Raw genomic sequence first — 21,773 nt, 5'->3', positions numbered from 1 at the left:
TTTGATTATGTCTTTAAAAAACATTTGGCCCTGAACGCACCAAACTTTCGTCATCGGTGTGCGGCCGGAAGCCTCTGAGTTTTGTCAAGTTACGGGAAACAATTTCAAAATAAGACTCTGCTCTTGTCAAAATAAAAGCACAAAGTCACCTGATGGGGACTTGGATTTCTTGATTTAATAATCTGTAAAACACTGTGTCTTTTTTAAAACATAGATTTTTTTGTTTTAGGAATATTTATATTTTATTTAATTTTATAGGAATGTAATGTTTGAATCCATTTTCGAAAAATTAAAATTAATAGTTTAAAGATTAAAGATCTCGATTTATGTTTCTAACATTTTGGAAGTTATAGTTTCAAATCTGGAACAAAATTTTGGTTTGTTTTGGTAGAAGGATAAAAAAACACATTTTTTAATTTTTTGGTAAAATTCAGAATCAATAAACTGAGAAAGCAAATCTGATATATAATATGAAATGCTGTTTGTTTTGTGTTCATGTAAACATTTTGTTATTGGATATATTATATATATATTGTGAGGAGCACATTCTTTTATCCGTGCTATTATTTTATCTTAATGTCTTTGTGTTTTCTTGTTTGGAGGCAGTGGTGTGCAGAAAAGGGAAAGGAAAGGGCACAAATAGTGCGTCCTCGGGGCGGGGACACTTTAGCACATGTTTTGGCTCCTGTGTCGCAGTTTAGCACACGTTTTGGCACCTAGAGGAAACTTTAACACATGTTTTGGCTCCTAGAGGAAACTTTAACACATGTTTTGGCTCCTAGAGGACACTTTAGCACACGTTTTGGCACCTAGAGGAAACTTTAACACATGTTTTGGCTCCTAACTTTAACACATGTTTTGGCTCCTAGAGGACACTTTAGCACACGTTTTGGCTCCTAGAGGACACTTTAACACACGTTTTGGCTCCTAGAGGAAACTTTAACACACGTTTTGGCTCCTAGAGGACACTTTAGCACACGTTTTGACTCCTAGAGGACACTTTAGCACATGTTTTGACTCCTAGAGGACACTTTAACACATGTTTTGACTCCTAGAGGACACTTTAACACACGTTTTGGCTCCTAGAGGAAACTTTAACACACGTTTTGGCTCCTAGATGACACTTTAGCACATGTTTTGACTCCTAGAGGACACTTTAGCACATGTTTTGACTCCTAGAGGACACTTTAACACATGTTTTGACTCCTAGAGGACACTTTAACACATGTTTTGACTCCTAGAGGACACTTTAGCACACGTTTGTTTCCTAGAGGGCACATTAGCACATGTTTCGACTCCTGTATGGCACTATAACACACCTAGAGGACACTTTAGCACGCATTAAACACCCGGGCCACCCTGTGCAGCCAGTGGCTGGGATTAAAACCATGCCCGTATGTGCTAAGTGTGCTGCTTTTATTGTGAAACGCTGTACCGGAAGTGCAGCGCGTCGTGCCGTTAGCTTGATGCCGGTGCGCACAGAAACACATCACTGTGCAAACGGATGTGACCCGGACACTGATGCGGATCCTCGGGCTTTTTAAAAGTTGAGACACGTCAGGTGAACGCGCTGCGGTGTGAACGGGGTCTGAACTCCGCCAATAACCCGGTAAATGTGAGTGAACCTCCGTTAATGTCGCGAGGAAGATTATGAAGCTAATCAGCTAGCAAGTTAAAGCAGTGGCTGCGGAGCGAGTACGCATGCGCACAGCCCCCCTAGCTTACTTTAGCTTATTTTAGCTTTTCTGTTTTCCTCCAAAAAGACTTAAAATCTTTATAATTAAAGGTTTAAATCGCCTAGTGAGACAAGAGGAGGCGTTAACCACCTGCTGTGACTATTGTGTAAGTGTGTTTTATTTATTATATATTCATTTAACACTGTTTTACACATGTTATCTAACGTTTTTGTGTTTTTTAAGGCTGAAAAAAGCTGTTTTTTGTCATTATCCATCAAACTGCAGATTATTTCATGATGTGTGTAAATGTGTAGTTTCGTTCAGAACTCAAAAATATTCAGTTTAATGATTTAAAACAGAGGAAATCTAGAAAACTCCACATTTGAGAGGCTGAAAATAACAGATTTTATATGAATGAATGAATGAATTGTTTATGTTTTGAGTCCTGGCCATTGTTGGATCATTCAGACACATTTATAATAACTCTGTTAGTGCTGACACAAAACAAAAGATGTATACAATTATTTATATAAGGGTACAAATATATAAGATTAGCAATACAACACAAAACAGATAATATCAACAAGCTGTATTGGCATGACTGTGGTTCACCATATTACCAAAGCTACAGGATTACAGAAACAAAGAAGTTAACAATAATAATGATGAGGATAATAATAAAAATAATAATAGCAATATTCCTTTTATCAGTCCCACAAAGGGAACATTTCCTAAACTGCACTTAAACACATGGTAAATTCAGTCCTTAAATGTCTTTGATTTGGATTTAGTGGTGTGCAGACGTTTTGAAGGGCAGGGGCGAAAAGGAAAGGGCACATATAACACGTCCTCGCCACTGACGGCACTTTAGCACATGTTTAGGCTCCTTAAGGGCACTTTAGCACACGTTTTGGCTCCTTAAGGACACTTTAGCACACGTTTCAGCTGCAATGAGGACACTTTAGCACACGTTTGGCTCCTTAAGGGCACTTTAGCACACGTTTTGGTGCCTTTAGGGCACTTTAGCACACGTTTTGGCTCCTTAAGGGCACTTTAGCACACGTTATGTCGCCTTAAGGACACTTTAGCACACGTTTTGGCTCCTTTATGGCACTTTAGCACACGTTTTGGCTCCTTTATGGCACTTTAGCACATGTTTTGGCGCCTTAAGGGCACTTTAGCACACGTTTTGGCTCTTATATGGCACTTTAGCACACGTTTTGGCGCCTTTATGGCACTTTAGCACACGCTTTGGCTCCTTTATGGCACTTTAGCACACGCTTTGGCTCCTTTATGGCACTTTAGCACACGCTTTGGCTCCTTTATGGCACTTTAGCACACGTTTTGGCTCCTTTATGGCACTTTAGCACACACTTCGGCGCCTTAAGGGTTCTTTAGCATACGTTTTGGCTCCACTTTAACAAATGTTTTGGCGCCTAAAGGGGATGGAACAGTTTCCGGTATAATTATGATAATAAACTGCACTTAAACTCACGGTAAATTCAGTCCAGCTAAATGTAGCAACAGTTGTCCTGTCTGCAGAACATCCGTCCATCATCCCAAGTATTCAGTATTCAGGCAGAACAGGTTTTTATTTTAATGCTTATGCAAATAAAAAGCTGCTAATTTTATTTGTACTCTGCGATATAAAAGTGTGTGTGTGTCAAACGTTCTGAACACATTTAATACCGTGATCACACTGTTACAACAGGGCTGTAAAATGCTGTGCTGGCTGTGCAGTGATGACTCCTTTGTCTGTTTGCATTATGATGATAAAGACTAAAGAAGTGTTGGAGGGCGGTAACGGCTGCAGGGGCGGGTGGAGTATCATTAACCCTCTTCATCACACTAGCGAGCACTGACCTGCTCCTCTGCACAACGAGCACGAGATAACGTTTGCGTCTGTTTTCCAGCTGCTCGTCCTCTGCCGGAGAACTGGTGATGGGGCACAGGGGCGTCCACGGGGTTCAGCGGCCGTGTCCGGTCCGGGTCACGATCCCGTCGCTGCTGCTCCTCGTCGTCCTGCTGGCGGCGGTGTGGGCGGAGAGTAAAGACTACTACAATCTGCTGGGAGTCAGCAGGGAGGCTACCACCAGAGAGATACGACAGGCCTTCAAGAAGCTGGCGCTCACCATGCACCCCGACAAAAACCCAGTGAGTTACTCTGAGTATCCACCAGGGATGCTCCGATACCATTTTACCTCCTGATACCGATTCCGGTACTCGTGCTGTGGGTACCGGCCGATACAGAGTAATGATACCGATAATGTTTAAAAAGAAACAGATCTTCCTCCGCCTGCATGACTGTGATATGATTATTATTATGGTAACGCCTGGCTCAGGTTAAACCCTCAAACAAATATAGAAATAATTCATTCATTCATTCATCTTCAACCGCTTATCCCGGGATCGGGGTCACGGGGGGTGCTGGAGCCGATCCCAGCTGACATCGGGCGTGAGGCGGGGTCCACCCTGGACAGGACGCCAGTCTATCACAGGACACATAGAGACGAACAGAGACAGACAACCATTCACACCTACGGGTGATTTAGAGTCATCAATGAACCCAACACCTGCACGTCTTTGGACTGTGGGAGGAAACCGGAGAACCCGGAGAAAACCCACGCAGACACGGGGACAACATGCACACTCCACACAGAAGGGCCCCAGCCGGGATTCAAACCTGGAACCCTCTCACTGTGAGGCGACAGTGCTAACCACGACACCACCGTATAGCCACTATATTGTAAAACAGCAAAGGCGTTTAAATCTTTAAATCCTGCAACACCAGCCTATAAAGTAAACATCAAAAAAGGTACAAATCAGGCGTGATGACGTATAGGCACAGTGGGAGTTCGCCCTTAGACACCTTTGATTCATCCTGAAACTCAAAACCCTGTAACGACCCCGTTAAACCTAGAAGTACCCAGAAACCCTGACAAAAGTCTTGTGTTCTTAGGGTGACGCCTCAGCCCACGAGAAGTTCCTGCAGGTGAATCGAGCCTACGAGGTTCTGAAGGACGCAGACCTCAGGAAGAAATACGACAAATACGGAGAGAAGGGACTGGACGAGCAACAGCAGGGAGGACGCTACGAGAGCTGGAACTTCTACCGATACGACTTTGGTGAGTGTCTGTGGGGACGACGGCGACACTGCTGAGGGAACACCTATGTTTGTTTGTTTGTTTGTGCTTTTGACGCTGAAACCAACTCATGAAAGTCTGTTTTCCCGTTCAGGAATCTACGACGATGATTTGGAGATCATCACGTTGGACAGCGGAGACTTTGGTAGGACATGGTTTTTTATTTTCACGCCCCTGGACGAACTTTTATTATTCCATATTTATCTGCAGCCAGTGAAGTCTGTGTTTCACTCTGATGAAGGAGCAAAAGCCGGACACCAGAGCCTACATCTCCCATAATGCAACGCAGCGTGTTAGACATTATGTGTGTGTTCATGTGTGTGTGTGTGTGTGTGTGTGTGTTTCAGAGGCAGCAGTGAACTCTGGAGAAATCTGGTTCATCAACTTCTATTTCCCACGCTGCTCACACTGTCACGAGCTGGCTCCGACGGTAACACGACACTGAAACACACCATCAACAGCACTGAGCACACACCGTTTATGCAAATGTTGGGTCTTAACTTACACTCTAAGCTCTTTTATATCGCTTATTTGTTTTATTTGTACATGTTTTAAAAGAAAAGTCAGACAGAAAAAGAAGAGAAAGTAAAATGCATGTATGGGATATATGGATATCTCTCTGTGTTTGTGTTCATAAATAAATAAAATAACGATGCAACACAAAATATCTATCAGCAGGTTTATCTTTTACATGCCCTACCACATTGTAAATTATGCTTAACGTCTAATAACTGACACAGCGCAATATTAAAGACAACGAATAAAAACTAATTAGTAATTGCTAGATTCTATATGAACATGTAACTTATCATATTTTTAAGGTACCGTATTTTCCTCACTATAAGGAGCATAGAACAGACGCTACAGTGGAGGCTGGGGTCACGTTAAGGACCGCCTCTAAACTCATTGATGTTACGTTCACGTGCTAGCACGAGTAGCATCCAGCTGCAGACCCGGAGCACGAGCCCCTCACTTGAAAATTTTTTTTTTGCATCACTTCCGTCAAGCAATGGGCTTGTGACAAGTGAGGGGCTCGTGCTCCGGGTCTGCAGCTGGACAGTATCGTGCTAGCGCTGTTGCCTTCAGTGGAACAGTGACTGTACGGACTCTTCTACTTGCTGCTCTCTGTTCAACAACCCACTGTTGGAGTTTGTCCTCCAACTGCAGCCGTCTCACTCTGTTCCCTCTAAACTCTGTTTAGTCTTCTTTACTCTGCGCAGGTCGTCTTGTTGCTTCCTCCACTTCGGCACCATTGATTGGTTCATGTTCAACTCTCTGGCTGCTGCTCTGTTCCCGTGTTCTCCTGCGTGACTAATGGCCTTGAGTGTAAACTCTGCGTCGTAAGCGTGTCTCTTAACAGGAGCCATTTTGGGCTCTTTACACAAACACACACATGGAAATGAAACGTGACGCTTCACGCAGTCGTATATCTCAACATGCACCGCGCGTTACTTCTTCTACGGGGGAAAATAGAGTCGGCGGCTGCTCACCGTAGTTGGAGACCTGTTGTGGCTCAATATTGGTCCATATATAAGGAGCACCGGGTTATAAGGCGCACTGTCGACTTTTGAGACATGTGAAGGTTTTTAGGTGCAACTTATAGTGCGGAGAATACGGTACGTTTCAGTAAATATCAGCAGAAAAAAGTCTCGTTTTGTCCGTAAACTGAGTCTGAATTTGTCCTTTTTTTGCCCAGTTTTCTGTCTTGTAAATACTTTTCAGGTTAATTTCCCTCCTGATATTTGATCTGCAGGAGCTAAAGTTGGGTTTTGTCTTTGTGTCTCTCAGTGGAGGGACTTTGCCAAAGAAATGGACGGAGTCATCCGGATCGGAGCGGTGAACTGTGGGGACAACAATCATCTGTGCAGGAGCAAAGGCATCAACAGCTACCCCAGCCTGTTCATATACAGAGCAGGACAGGTGCGTTCGCTGAGTCTGACAGGTGTTCAGTCCACTTTTCCTAGTTAGAGGTCCGAAACTTCGGACTTCCCGTGTCACTGGAACGCAGCATTTCTCTACTACATTTGCGCTCCTAGGAGCGGCACGGTTGCACTCACACTGGTCAAAGGAACTAGACTTTAGCCGTGAAACGTGCTTGGGCACGGTACGGAGGCACAGTGTGAGTGCACCCTAAGTTCAGCTCAACGTGCTGTTTGTCTTTCTGCAGAGGCCGGAGAAGTTTAACGGGGAGCGCTCCAAAGACAGCCTGGTCCGCTTCTCCATGAAGTTCATCACAACAACCGTCACTGAGCTCTGGCAAGGTACACTTCACTTCACATCACATCCTCATTATTGATGTTCTCTCTGCGGATCAGGCTGGTTCCTGTCGCTCTGTGAGGTGTGACCCGGGCCCGTGGTTGTGTTTCTGACAGGAAACGTGTTCAGCGAGATAGAGAGCGCGTTCTCATCAGGGCTCGGCTGGCTGATCTCTTTCTGCGCCGACACCGGAGGTAAAACAGACACGTGTATTATACAGATACATATATATATATATATATATATGTTTATATATATAATATATAAACATACTACTGTAAGTGTTCCTGACTGTCAGCCGGGAGGTGAACCTGTCAAGTACTAATGATGCTCTCTCTCTCCGTCTCTCTGTCTCTCTGTCTCTCTCTCTCTCTCTCTCTCTCTCTCTCTCTCTCTCTCTCTCTCAGATTGCCTGGAGCCAAGAACGAGACAGAAGTTGGCCGGGATGTTGGTGAGAACTCAGTCGTAATATTATAATAGGAGAATAAATTAATAAACCTTTTTAAAGAAATAAAACAAGCCCCGCCCACAGCCACTTCCTGTTTGATCCAATCAGGAAGCTCCGTCAGCGTCAGTTCTCTGAGTGTCCACTAGGGGCAGGTTTCATAACAGAGCAGTTTCTCATTGAGCCCCATGTTAAACAGGCCGTTTACACAGCATCATTAAACCTGTTTAAGGACAAAAGAACATTCTAGTCTGTGTGTTTAGATCAGATCTCCATGACAACACTGAGGGGGAGGGGCTAGTTTTTACTTTATTGGAGGTTAACGTTTATGAATAATTAGGGGCGTGGCCTCTTGAGTGACAGCTAGCTGCTGATCCTCACTTCTCCTCGGAGGCTAGTTGTCAGGATAAGCATCATTAGCATGTTAACCCTGTCTTCTCGACCTGGACTGCGGTCATTCATGTGGTGGTGGTTTCCATAGTGGCAAGATAGTTTACTCTTCCGTCAACTGTACAAACAGGTGGTTTAGGAACACAGCATGTTAGCGTTAGCTCTGTTATGCTAATTAAATAGCCGCACTTGCACCATAACTTGAATACAGCCTGCTATCTATGACACAGACACTAGATGCTAATCTGGAGCAGCAGGAGGATTCGGGCCGTGGAGGTTGGTGTTTTACAGTCTATGAGTATGACTATCATATTAAATCATAGATAGATCGATCATAAAGGTTACCTGTACTTCACTCCCGGAGCTGGTATAATCTCCCCTAGAGACACGAGAGACCCTGAACTCGACCCCCCGAACCCAAACTTTGTTTCACATCATAACCGGTGTAATCTCCTCTAGAGACACGGGACTCCCACTCCCGCTTATCTAGTAACGTGTTCTGTTAGCCTAGCTCCCGGGCGGTGTAGCTAATGGGGTTAATTCTGTAAACGTCAACCAGATGGACGTACGCCCCTCCCCCCAGCGTCACATACACGCCCTTTTTTGGTCAGAGGAAATGAGGCGGAGTCAAAGTCTGACAACATGGAGGCTCCCGTAGGCGAGGACGACTGGATCAAGTTAGAGAACGGACCTCGACGGAGACGCTACGTCCGTTGTGTATACAGTCCATGGGAACACACACACACACACACACACACACACACACACACACACACACACACCCCGAAGTTGACATAGTGTTTGTGTATTTTATTGTTCCTGTAGAAACTGTTGGACCTTCAGAATAAAACGACGTGTTTCTGTTAAAACACTTCAACAGTCGCATCAGTTTCACGGCTTTTCCTCACGTTTTTATTCTTTATTCTTTATATTTTAAATAAAAGATCATCTCAGAAACCTCACGTAGAGCTGAAGCGATTAGTCGGAGTAATTGGCAACTGTTGTGATTAATCGTTGAATCACTCTGTTGCTGATTTTCAAATGAAATGCTTTTATTTTAGTATTTTTATTTATGTATTATTGTTGGTCTGTCACTTTGAGCTCTGGGAGGATGAAACTGACATGTGCTGCGATGTTTCTGTCGTTTCATTGACCTCACAGTGACATGATCAGGAGCATGTTTGTGCTGTTAACCCTGTTCTCTTTGGAAGAAACAATAGAAACACCTCAGTGTCAGTGACCAGCCTCTGTGTCAAACTGTGGTGGGATAATGGCTGCAGCCGGTCAGTAACAGTCCTGCGACTCGTCATCCCCCTTTAAACACATGCAGTCGTCTCCTGGGTTCAGAAAAACTAAATTATTGCATCGAGCTGCAATTCGCTGCTGCTCGATGTGTGTTTACGCTTCACCTGCATTATCCTGTTCTGCTTTCACACTGTGTGTTTACTGTTATAAGTTCTGCTGGTCCTTTTGGGTAAATAATAATGTTATTAATGTCTGACGTGTGTGTGTGTGTGTGTGTGTGTGTGTAGGACGGTCTGGTTAAGGTGGGCTGGATGGACTGCAGCTCACACGAGCAGCTCTGTGACAGCTTCCAGGTACGGGAAAATACTTTAAAAGAGTGAATAATAATGGTGCAAAGTGTGTGTTCTGAACACTAAGAGAATAACATAACATAGTACTTTAAGGGCTCCATGTATTCTGCCTGTAATCCTTCGTGCAGGTGACCAGCGGAGCGACGGCTTTGTTCCCTCCTGGAAGTTCTCTGGATCAACGCGGCAGCATCCTGGTGAGACACGTGACCGTCTGCATGTCATCAGTGTCGTGTCTGTAGTTATAAAACACTGTGTGTGCTGCTGCCGGACTGACTCAATGCATGTTTCTTCCAGTGGTTGAACTCTTTGGACAGTCGAGAGATTTACAACCAGGTCATGAACCACCTGCCTGATCTGGAGCTGCTGACCAGTGAAAGCTTCCAGGTACACACTCAAATACTTAGATACTGTTTGTGTATATATATATATATATATATATACACTCACATCTTCTCCAATACATATGTAAATGTACTCTCTGTTGTAACTTCCTGTCCCCAGAGGAAGCTGGCCCATCATCGCTGGTTGGTGAGTTTCACCTTTGGAGGCAGAAGCGTCGCCTCCAACGAGTACAAGAAACTACAAGCTTTCCTCCGCAACGACCACATACAGGTACCCGTCAGTCCGTCTGTCCGTCCGTCTGTTATCTGCATGTCTGTGAGGCCAGCTGACCGTCTGTCCGTCTGTTATCTGCACGTCTGTGAGTCCAGCTGACTGTCTGTCTCTCCGCAGGTCGGCAGAGTCGACTGTACAGAGGACTCAGAGTTGTGTCAGTCGCTCTACATCCATAAACCTTGTGTGGCCGTCTTCAAAGGACTGGGAATCCACGACTTCGAGATCCACCACGGTCAGAACCACAGACTGTAACACTCACACTGTCCACCCGTACCGTGCCCGAGCACGTTTTCACAGCTAAAGTCTGGTTCCTTTGACCAGTGTGAGTGCAACCGTACCACGTCTAGGAGCGGCACGCTTGCCGTCCACGGCCCGTTTGGGAGAGGTGGGCTTTAGTAAAGCACGTTTGCACGTGTACGAGCACGAGCGTGCGCACGTGTACGAGCACGAGGCCTACGGCGGTTCTGAGGTCATTTCCTGTGCGCCTGTTGGGACATAGAAAAAAGAAGGAGGGACCATGCGCGGACATCTCAAACAATGGCGGTGAAAGGTTCACGTTGGTGTGATGCGGAGGTGGAGTGTTTACTGCAGATTTGGTCGATGAAAAGATTCAAAAATAGTCGACAAGACGCACAAAAACTCTGAGGTCTACGGAAAGATCTGGAAACAAAGCCACGCAGGATGGGGAGAGGGAGGGGGACAAGTACCCTAAAGCCCGGGGTGCGGTGCGGAAGGACAATGTGAGTGCGCCCTAAACTAATTATTACCTAATGTCCACACCTCGGATGGGACGTTTTATTTTCTATTTGACACCTGAGTGACACCTGCGTGTGTCTTTACATCACAGATGATTTGCTCGTTCAGTTTGAGGAAGAGTGTCTGAAGCGTTTTGATGTTCTGTTCACTGATCGTATATATTCTGTATAACCCGTCCGTCCCGCCTGCAGGTAAAGACGCGCTGTACAACATTGTGGGTTTTGCGAGGGACAGCGTCCGTGCTCACGTGACGACTCTGAGACCGGACAACTTCCCCTCGGACAGGAAGGAGCCCTGGCTGGTCGACTTCTTTGCTCCGGTTCGTAACTAATTACTTTTTATTGGAAGATGGATTCATTTCACCTGCTCAGGTCGAGACTCCACTCAAGTTTTACTTCATTAAAGGCTTTTTTTAAGTCCATTTCATATTTTGACCCACAAAACTGAAGCACAACCCTTTTAAATTATAATTTATTTACCGTATTCTCCGCACTCTAAGTTGCACCTAAAAACCTTCACATGTCTCCAAAGCCGACAGTGCGCCTTATAACCCGGTGCTCCTTATATATGGACCGTTATTGAGCCACAACAGGTCTCCAACTACGGTGAGCAGCCGCCGACTCTATTTTCCCCCGTAGAAGAAGTAACGCGCGGTGCATGTTGAGATATACGACTGCGTGAAGCGTGCCGTTTCATTTCCATGTGTGTGTTTGTGTGAAGAGCCCAAAATGGCTCCTGTTAAGAGACACGCTTACGACGCAGAGTTTACACTCAAGGCCATTAGTCACGCAGTAGAACACGGGAATAGAGCAGCAGCCAGAGAGTTTAACATGAACCAATCAATGGTGCCGAAGTGGAGGAAGCAACAAGACGACCTGCGCCGAGTAAAGAAGACTAAACAGAGTTTAGAGGGAACAGAGTGAGACGGCTGCAGCTGGAGGACAAACTCCAACAGTGGGATGTTGAACAGAGAGCAGCAAGTAGAAGAGTCCGTACGATCACTGTTCCACTGAAGGCAACAGCGCTAGCACGCCAACTTAGCATCAATGAGTTTAGAGGCGGTCCTTAACGTAACCCCAGCCTCGACTGTAGCGTCTGTTCTATGCTCCTTATAATGTGGTGCGCCTTATAGAGCGGAAAAAACGGTATTATATATTTTAATAAAAGAGAAATGGTGAATACAAACAGGAAGGCTTTTATACGATGCTGTAATAAGTATAAAAGTATAAAAAGGTAATGATAATGGACCTGGGGGAGGGAGGTCGTACTTGGAGAAAGAAGTAGCAGATTCAAAGTCAGAAAAACGGTGTTTTGTTTCACACTCCCTGTTGAACGACGTCGCTTCAGGATCAGCACAGACGCTGCTGCCGTACAGGCTGCTCCGTCTGCAGCTAACTCTGAAAAATACTGTGTTTTAACATTTAAAGAGAATAAAGAATGCTACAAGGTCTGATGACATCATGTTTAATACTATTTTTCCCACATTTAATCCCATAAATCTGCAACACGGTGGAGTGGTGGTCAGCACTGTCGCCTCACAGCGAGAGGGTTCCTGGTTTGAATCCCAGCTGGGTTCCTTCTGTGTGGAGTTTGCATGTTGTCCCCGTGTGTGCGTGGGTTTTCTCCGGGTTCTCCGGTTTCCTCCCACAGTCCAAAGACGTGCAGGTGTTCGGTTCATTGATGACTCTAAATCACCCGTAGGTGTGAATGGTTGTCTGTCTCTGTTCGTCTCTATGTGTCCTGTGATAGACTGGCGTCCTGTCCAGGGTGGACCCCGCCTCACACCCGATGTCAGCTGGGGTCGACTCCAGCCGCCCCACGACCCCGACAGGGACAAGAGGCTGAAGATGAATGAATGAATGACTGAATGAATGAATACGATATATGATATAAAACAGAGTTGTATAAACTCTTTAACTAATCTTCAGCAGCTCTCCTTCAGAGATCTTCTTCTTGTGCGTTTAACTGAACCCTGTAGCGTCTCCCTGTTTCTGCTCTGAATCCTAAAACAGCACGTCCTCCTCGTCATAGACACAGGTGTGAGCGCCTCGTCAGCACCGATCGGCTCGATTTAACCTCAGGCGCTTTTAACCCTTGGCCTGTGCTGCTCCCTGTTTACCTTCAGGGGCGGTGATGGAGTCACACCTGCAACACAAACAGTGAGCGATGCAGGTTGTGCGTTGGCAACGGGAGCAAAGAAGCGTCCAATCTGAGCGGGGTGTGTACGCGCCCGAGACAGAGCCTGGAACTTTAGATTTCATGATATTTGCACAGCCTGGGCGAGTTCCTGTCAACAGAGAGCTGCGTTCAAAAACAACCCCTGCGACGTGTCCCGCTCAGATCCGAAATGACCGAGTGTTTCCTTTGTGTGCGCAGTGGTGTCCTCCGTGCCGAGCGTTACTGCCCGAACTGAGGAAAGCTTCGATCCAGCTGGCCGGGCAGATGAAGTTCGGTACTCTGGACTGCACCATCCACCACAACCTCTGCTCCACGGTGAGCTCATACACATCTTATCCACCAGAGACACACGTACATACAGGGTTCGTACGGGTGCAGGGAACCCTCGAAAACACTTGAATTTTTAGGTTTGAAAGGTTTGAAAGGAGCTTAAATGTTTAATAAGTGCTTGAAATGTTCTGGTACATGGGACGCATGTGTGATAAACACAGTGAGAAGGAGATCTCCATATTTGAGAGACAGAAACCAGCATTTTCTGACATTTTAGCATGAAAAATGACTTTTTCCTGATAATTAACAAACCTATTAGCTGACTAAGCTCTAATAAAAGCTTTCATTTAATTTGTCAGCCCTCTGTAGAAAGCTGTCACCAAACATGATTCTGGTTGTTTATAGGACATCTAATTAAATGTGATGAACACGTGCAATGATAAGTGAATGGACTGTATATAGTTGTAGTCTAGCACAGCTGTACGGTGCTGGGAAACATGAAATTGCACCATGAAAAGTGCTTGAAATGCTTGAAAAGTGCTTGAAAATGCTTGAAAAGTGCTTAAAAATGCTTGAAAAGTGCTTAAAAATGCTTGGAAAAGGTGCTTAAAAATGCTTGAAAAGTGCTTAAAGTGCTTGAAAATGCTTGAAAAGTGTGTAAAATGCTTGAAAAGTGCTTAAAATGCTTGAAAGGTGCTTAAAAATGCTTGAAAAGTGCTTAAGTGCTTGAAAATGCTTGAAAAGTGCTTTGAAAAGGCTTGAAAAGTGCTTGAAAGGCTTGAAAAGTGCTTAAAAGGCTTGATAAGTGCTTAAAAATGCTTGAAATGCTTGAAAAGTCGCTTAAAATGCTTGAAAAGTGCTTAAAATGCTTGAAAAGTGCTTAAAAAGCTTGATAAGTGCTTAAAAATGCTTGAAAAGTGCTTGAAAATGCTTGAAAAGTGCTTAAAATGCTTGAAAAGTGCTTGAAATGCTTGAATAGTGCTTAAATGCTTGAAAAGTGCTTTGAAAGTGCTTAAAATGCTTGAAAAGTGCTTAAAAATGCTTGAAAAGTGCTTAAATTGCTTGAAAAGTGCTTAAAAATGCTTGAAAAGTGCTTAAAAAGGCTTGAAAAGTGCTTAAAAATGCTTGAAAAAGTGCTTAAAATGCTTGAAAAGTGCTTAAAAATGCTTGAAAAGTGCTTAAAAAGGCTTGATAAGTGCTTAAAATGCTTGAAAAGTGCTTGAAATGCTTGAAAAGTGCTTAAAATGCTTGAAAAGTGCTTGAAATGCTTGAAAAGTGCTTAAAATGCTTGAAAAGTGCTTGAAAAGTGCTTAAAATGCTTGAAAAGTGCTTAAAAATGCTTGAAAAGTGCTTAAATTGCTTGAAAAGTGCTTGAAATGCTTGTAAAGTACTTGGATTTGAACCCTCACGCACCACAGACGGGACTGCTCATTGCTCCTCTGTCTCTGTTCCTCAGTATAATATCCAGGCGTATCCCACCACAGTGATCTTTAACGGCTCCTCTGTTCATGAATATGAAGGACAGCATTCAGCCGACGGCATCCTGGAGTTCATACAGGTACCAACGACGCACCTGAGACGCACCTGAGACGCACTGATACAACCCCACACACACGTCAGCGCTGCGTGTCTACCTAAAGATGCTTTCCACTGACATCAGGTGAAGAACGCACGTGTGTCTGACAGAGGTTCTGTGTGTCTGTGCAGGATCTGGTCAGTCCGTCTGTGGTGGTTCTGGATCCTCCCGCTTCAGCGACAGAGTTAAAGGTAAAACCTGATGAAGTGACGGCGCCAGAAACGGCTGCACGGAGCGGTTCAGTGTGACCCGACAGCTCTGATCTGTAGTAGACATGATTCACCAGGTGTTAAACGCCCTCTCTCCCTCCGTCTCTCTCCCTCTGTCTCTCTCCCTCCCTCTCTCCCTCCCTCACTCTCACTCCGTCTCTCTCCCTGTCTCTCTCCCTCCGTCTCTCCCTCTGTCTCTCTCTCTGTCTCTCTCCCTCCGTCTCTCCTCTGTCTCTCTCTCTGTCTCTCTCCATCTGTCTCTCTTCCTCCCTCTCTCCCTCCCTCTCTCTCCCTCCGTCTCTCCCTCTGTCTCTCTCTGTCTCTCTCCCTCTGTCTCTCCCTCTGTCTCTCTCTCCGTCTCTCTCCCTCCGTCTCTCTCTCTGTCTCTCTCCCTCTGTCTCTCCCTCTGTCTCTCTCTCTCTCTCTCCCTCCGTCTCTCCTCCGTCTCTCTCCCTCTCTCCCTCCCTCCCTCTCTCCCTCTCTTTCTCTCCCTCCGTCTCTCTCTTCTCTCCCTCCCTCTCTCTCCCTCTCTCTCTCTCTCTCCCTCCCTCTCTCTCTCTCTCTGTCTGTCTCTCTCTCTCACCCTCTCTCTCTCCCTCCGTCTCTCTCCCTCCCTCTCTCTCTCCCTCTCTCCTCTCTCCTCTCTCTCCCTCCCTCTGTCTCTCTCCCTCCCTCTGTCTCTCTCCCTCCTCTCTCTCCCTCCCTGTCTCTCCCCTCCTCTCTCTCCCTCTCTCTCTCTCCCTGTTGTGGTGCAGGTCGAGCTGAGGGGCAGATCTGGGCCGTGGATTTCTACGCTCCGTGGTGCGGCCCCTGTCAGGCTCTGATTCCAGAGTGGAGACGCCATGGCCAGGGTAACACACACACACACACACACACACACACACACACACACACACACACACACACACACACACACACACACACCTGCACACAGTAACAGACTGTTAAATCTGCTGGAACACAAACTGGGTGCAGAGAACTTGAATCATTACAGATAATTAAAGGGCTGCACCACCTGCACGCTGCGTACTTCAGCTGAGTGGAGCTCAGAACCAGTCTGAGAACCAGTCTGAGAACCAGTCTGAGAACCAGTCTGAGAACCAGTCTGAGAACCAGTCTGAGAACCAGTCTGAGAACCAGTCTGAGAACAGTCTGAGAACCAGTCTGAGAACCAGTCTGAGAACCAGTCTGAGAACCAGTCGGACTGAAGTCTTCTCCTGTTTGCACGCAGCGATGGAGCTGACGTTAGCGACGTGGCAGATACCCCACGGGACAGATGATGTCTCACAGGTTTTTCAGACCTGCTGTCGAGGCTCAGACACACTAAGCCCACTTCAAAGAACGAGTGTTGACAAAGTTGCACACACCGCAAAGACCGCAGCCGACGGCCAACTAGCACGTCCGTTCTGCTGCTGCGTGAGAGGACACAACTCTCCACACCAGCAGACTTGTTCGTCTGTATTCATCATTCAAAAGGGAAATCAGGAGACAGACAGGACGGACTCAAGACGCTGGTTGGCACGTTAACAACTCAACCTGATGTTGGAGAAACATCATATTTAGCGTGATACTAAGGAGGATTTTATAGATGAAGTTCTGACACAAACTTGCACAGAGAAACATGTAAGTGTCTGTCATACCAGCTGGAACGTCACTGAAAAACCTGGAAAACACCTTGAAGTATAAACGGAGAAATCCAGGTGAGTCGCTAACAGGCGGACGTGGCTAACAGTGATTAGCTCGGGGCAGCACGGTGAAGGCATTCAAAGGTCTTTTTTAACCACTAATGCTGCTGCAGAGTTTATTAAAGAGTGTTTTAATTGTAGAGAAACCAAAACACAGTCCTCACAAATATGTCGCTCAAGAGAAGAGCAACACACACCCCCAGACACAAGTGTAACCTGTGTCTCTCTCTCTCCCTCTGGTTTCTTTCCCTCCTCTCTCTCCCTCTGTCTCTGTCCTTCTGTCTCTCTCCCTCTGTCTCTCTCCCTCTCTCTCTCTCTCCCTCTGTCTCTCTCTCTCTCTCCCTCTCTCTCTCTCTCCCTCTGTCTCTCTCCCTCTCTCTCTCTCTCCCTCTGTCTCTCTCCTCTCTCTCTCTCTCCCTCCCTCTCTCTCCCTCTCTCCCTCCCTCCGTCTCTCCCTCTCCCTCTCTCCCCCTCCGTCTCTCTCTCTCCCTCTCTCTCTCCTCTCTCTCCCTCTCTCTCTCTCTCTCCCTCTCCCTCTCTCTCTCGCTCCCTCCGTCTCTCTCCCTCCAGCTGCTCTCAGGTCAGATCCTGGTCGGCTCCGTCGACTGTCAGCGGTTTCAGTCGTTCTGTCAGGGTCAGGGCGTGAGGGCGTACCCTGAGATCCGCCTGTATCCCGGCAACACGCGGCAGTCGGACCGCTTCATGTACGTACGACGCACTTTAACATACTCACACACTCGTGTGCACACGTTCATTACAGACTGTGTACACACGCTGCGTGTACACTGATACACCAACTGTCACACAACACTTTTTTCTGAGGTTATTATGAAAATATTTCACACAATGTGAAATGAACCTCGCTGTGAGGCGACAGTGCTAACCACTACTCCACCGTGTCGCCCTAAAAACCAAAATAACATTCTGATGAAAAGCTCCGGGCCACGCAAACCCACAAGTATCTGATGGTTTATGTAGTGTGCGTGTTTAAACAGCTGAGGAAGTCTCATTCACGGGCCGCAGCGGGTTGTTGTACAGAAGGTAAACACACTGTGGCGTGTTGGGGAACGTGTTAACTAAGAGCCAGAGGAGGAGGAGGCTGATATCAGTGTCATCTGAAGTTAGTTCCTCACTGATGGCGTTGACCCGTGTGTGTCCTCAGGAGTTACAACGGCTGGAACCGAGACGCTCACTCGCTCCGATCATGGGCGCTGAGGTGAGTCTGTCTTTATGTCACGAGCGTGAATGATCGTGGTGATGTGGAGGCGTGTAGCGGTGCTCATGTCCCCTGTGTGTGTGTGTGTGTGTGTGCAGCTCTTTACCCAAAGCGTCGGTGGACCTGACGCCGGAGTCCTTCAGGTCCCAGGTTCTGTCGGGTCAGGACCACTGGATCCTGGACTTCTACGCCCCGTGTGCGGACCCTGTCAACACTTCGCCCCGGAGTTCGAAGTCCTGGCTCGAGTGAGAAACCTGTCTTGTTCTTTTCCATTTACGCCTTCTGTCGTTGTGACGGACGTGAAACGAACGCCAAGAGCATTGATGTCGTGGTCATGAGGATGTTTCTCTGTGCCGCCCACAGATGCACAAAGGGAAGGTCCGAGCGGGAAGGTGGACTGTCAGGCTCATCATCACACCTGCCAATCAGCCGGGATCACCGCCTACCCCACCGTCAGGTTCTACCGTACCTGGGGACGAGAAGGGTGAGGACGCCTAAGGGTGGATGCCCGACCAGGACAGTCCTCGCCGTTAATACCTGATGATTGGACGCCTCAAAGGGCATTACCCGCTTATACCAGAGTCACTTACTAAACAATATAATAATTAGACCACTCGTTTATATTTTCATGCCTTTTTTGCCGCAAAATTAGGAAGTTAAAAAAAAATAACAACTCGTTTCCCTTCGCTTCTACTGTCCACAGGTACGAAAGGTAACGTGACCCTGAGGGCGCCCTCCCACTGTTCCTCCGTCCCGTGGCCCCGTGCTTTAGGGTCCTTGTCCCCCTCCAGGCCCGTTGTACTCACTACCTGGGCCTCGGAGAATGCTTCTTGCTGCCTATACGTCATCACGCCGTAACACGTCACACGCATTGATGACGTCATGGCGATGCGTGGCTTGTTTCCAGATCTTTCCGTAGACCTCAGAGTTTTTGTGCGTCTTGTCGACTGTTTTTGAATCTTTTCATCGACCAAATCTGCAGTAAACACTCCACCTCCGCATCACACCAACGTGAACCTTTCACCGCCATTGTTTTAAATGTCCGCGCATGGTCCCTCCTTCTTTTTTCTACGTCCCAACAGGCGCACAGGAAATGACCTCAGAGCCGCCGTAGGCCTCGTGCTCGTGCACGTGCGCACGCTCTTGCTCGTACATGTGCAAACGTGCTTTACTAAAGCCCACCTCTCCCAAACGGGCCGTGGACGGCAAGCGTGCCGCTCCTAGACGCGGAGCAGTTGCACTCACACTGGTCAAACGCACTAGGCCTGACCCCAAAAACCTGTTTTGGCGCGGTGCGGAAGGACAGTGTGAGTGCGCCCTTAGTAACAACCAAACAAACGACAACAACAACGCCTCTTTTAGGAGAAGTGAGCTGCTGGTCAGACGCAGCGCTGCAGTGATACAAGTGCCACAGTTGAGAACCAGTGACCTATTAGATTGTGGACTTGAATACTTGGTGTTGAGAACGGCTCCTTCCTTACAGATGTCCCTATTTCAGGGGTTAATGCACACCTATGGGATGCTACGGTATACGCATGTATACTGTTCATGAAGAGCTTCACACTTTAGTTATTGTCCAGAATCAAAGTGAATAAACCCACAGATATAAACACGTAGACGCAGCGTCCGGGATTCAGACCCGTCCTGACCTCAGACTGTGTGTAAAACGGACCTTTCTGCTGCTTTGATTGTTTTCATTGAGGATCCCCATTAGACAACGCAACAACGCCAGGGCTGGTCTTCCTGGGGTCCTGTTTAAAGAGTCTAAAATAAAACAACACACACAGATCCAGTTACAACCAAAAGAACGGAAAATAACGTCTGAAAAGTGACTTTACATGTTTCGTAAATGCTTTTTTTACCTAATATTTGGATTTCCAAACAAAAGAAACATCAATATACGTCTGAAATCAAGTGAAAGGACCTTTTCTCTGTCTCTAACTACATTTCAAAGACTCAACTCTTGTGTGTGTGTGTGTGTGTGTGTGTGTGTGTGTGTGTGTGTGTGTGTGTGTGTGTGTGTGTTCGTGTGTGTGTGCGTGTGCGTGTGTGTGTGTGTGTGCGTGTGCAGTATGAGCACAGCGGAGAACACGTCAACAGCCGGGACGCTAACGTGATCGCTGACATCATCGAACAGCGACTCCAGCAGCTGTCTCCACGGTTACACAGCAAACCGAAGGTACGTGTCCGCTCACCTCGAATAAAACCTGCGGAGAAGAAGAGCGAGACGAGTCTGACGGGCGCGGCGTTTGTTTCCTCTCCCCGCAGGACGAGCTCTGATGATCTCAGGAGAGAGAGAGAGGGAGAGAGAGAGCAGCGATCTGATTGGTCGGAGAGGAGGGACAGAGCTGGATCTGATTGGTCAATTCAACACTCCTTGAGAAGAGCGCAGCGGGAGCACGGACGCTTGTCCCCCGCTGTGTTGAATGTACTGAACACTAAATGCCTTTTTTGTTTTTATCTGTTTTTATTTGGTCTCCATTGTTCGTATTTACTCTATGAAGTAAAACTGTGGGACGCCGGTGACCGGACACGTTACTGAGCCGGGGTGTCGCTGCGTTCGTCCGGTCTCTCTCCACCTCCGCCCGCTCGTGTGCATCCAAAGAACAGAGCGAGCGTCGTCCTTCTACGGTCTGACGGGAGCGTCGTACTTCTACGGTGTGACGGGAGCGTCGTTCTTCTACGGTGTGACAGGAGCGTCGTTCTTCTACGGTGTGACGGGAGCGTCGTTCTTCTACGGTGTGACGGGAGCGTCGTTCTTCTACGGTGTGACGGGAGCGTCGTTCTTCTACGGTTTGACGGGAGCGTCGTTCTTCTACGGTGTGACGGGAGCGTCGTTCTTCTACGGTCTGACGGGAGCGTCGTTCTTCTACGGTGCGACGGGAGCGTCGTTCTTCTACGGTGCGACGGGAGCGTCGTTCTTCTACGGTGTTACGGGAGCGTCGTTCTCTCGCTCTGTTACGTTAAACCAGCAACCAGAGAATCATGACACTCCAACACACACTCACACTCACACTCACACTCACACTCACAGACACACACACACACACACACACACACACACACACACACACACACACACACACACACACACACACACACACACACACACACAACCTTGAGCCTGTGAAGACGTCCGGACGTTAAACCGGCAACCAGAGAATCATGACACTCCAACGCACACACACACACACACACACACACACACACACTCACACTCACACTCACACTCACAGACACACACACACACACACGCACACACACGCACACGCACACACACACACACACGGAGCCCGATGTTGACATAGTGTTTGTGTATTTTATTGTTCCTGTAGAAACTGTTGGACCTTCAGAATAAAACGACGTGTTTCTGTTAAAACATTTCAACAGTCGCATCAGTTTCACGGCTTTTCCTCACGTTTTTAATCTTTATTCTTTATATTTTAAATAAAGATCACCTCAGAAACCTCAAGCAGAGCTGAAACGATTAGTCGCAGTAATTGGCAGCTGTTGTGATTAATCGTTGAATCACCAGTTTGCTGATTATCAAATGAAAGTCAAACGTCACTTTGAGCTCTGGGAGGAAGAAACTGACATTTGCTGCGATGTTGCTGTCGTTTCATTGACCTCACAGTGACATAATCAGGAGCATGTTTGTGTTGTTAACCCTGTTCTCTTTGGACAAAACGATAGAACCACCTCAGTGTCAGTGAACGACCTCTTAAATGAGCATACAGTTAAATCAACATCGTCACCTTCAGAG

At 46.9% G+C, this 21,773-nt stretch overlaps 1 protein-coding gene across 1 annotated transcript; it reads left to right on the top strand.

The window, feature by feature from the left end:
• Positions 1 to 1,505: 1,505 nt before the first annotated feature.
• dnajc10 (DnaJ (Hsp40) homolog, subfamily C, member 10) lies at positions 1,506 to 20,786 on the top strand. Its single transcript, XM_083921814.1, is given in 30 exon segments — positions 1,506 to 1,842; positions 3,590 to 3,830; positions 4,636 to 4,801; positions 4,914 to 4,964; positions 5,167 to 5,249; positions 6,608 to 6,739; positions 6,987 to 7,080; positions 7,192 to 7,269; positions 7,483 to 7,526; positions 9,443 to 9,508; positions 9,634 to 9,699; positions 9,800 to 9,889; positions 10,007 to 10,117; positions 10,238 to 10,352; positions 11,068 to 11,195; positions 13,253 to 13,369; positions 14,781 to 14,882; positions 15,032 to 15,068; positions 15,071 to 15,091; positions 15,865 to 15,950; positions 15,952 to 15,960; positions 17,365 to 17,498; positions 17,957 to 18,010; positions 18,109 to 18,203; positions 18,206 to 18,255; positions 18,374 to 18,392; positions 18,395 to 18,469; positions 18,472 to 18,494; positions 20,082 to 20,189; positions 20,279 to 20,786. Coding segments are annotated over 29 exon segments (2,379 nt in total). The 5' UTR covers positions 1,506 to 1,842; positions 3,590 to 3,617; the 3' UTR covers positions 20,291 to 20,786.
• The last annotated feature ends 987 nt before the right edge of the window (positions 20,787 to 21,773 follow it).

The sequence above is a fragment of the Echiichthys vipera genome (assembly GCF_963691815.1).
Source record: "Echiichthys vipera genome assembly, chromosome: 10".
In the NCBI taxonomy this organism is placed as follows: domain Eukaryota; kingdom Metazoa; phylum Chordata; class Actinopteri; order Perciformes; family Trachinidae; genus Echiichthys; species Echiichthys vipera.
The sequence above is the reverse complement of the archived record's forward strand: the minus strand, read 5'-3'. Positions and strand labels throughout refer to the sequence as shown.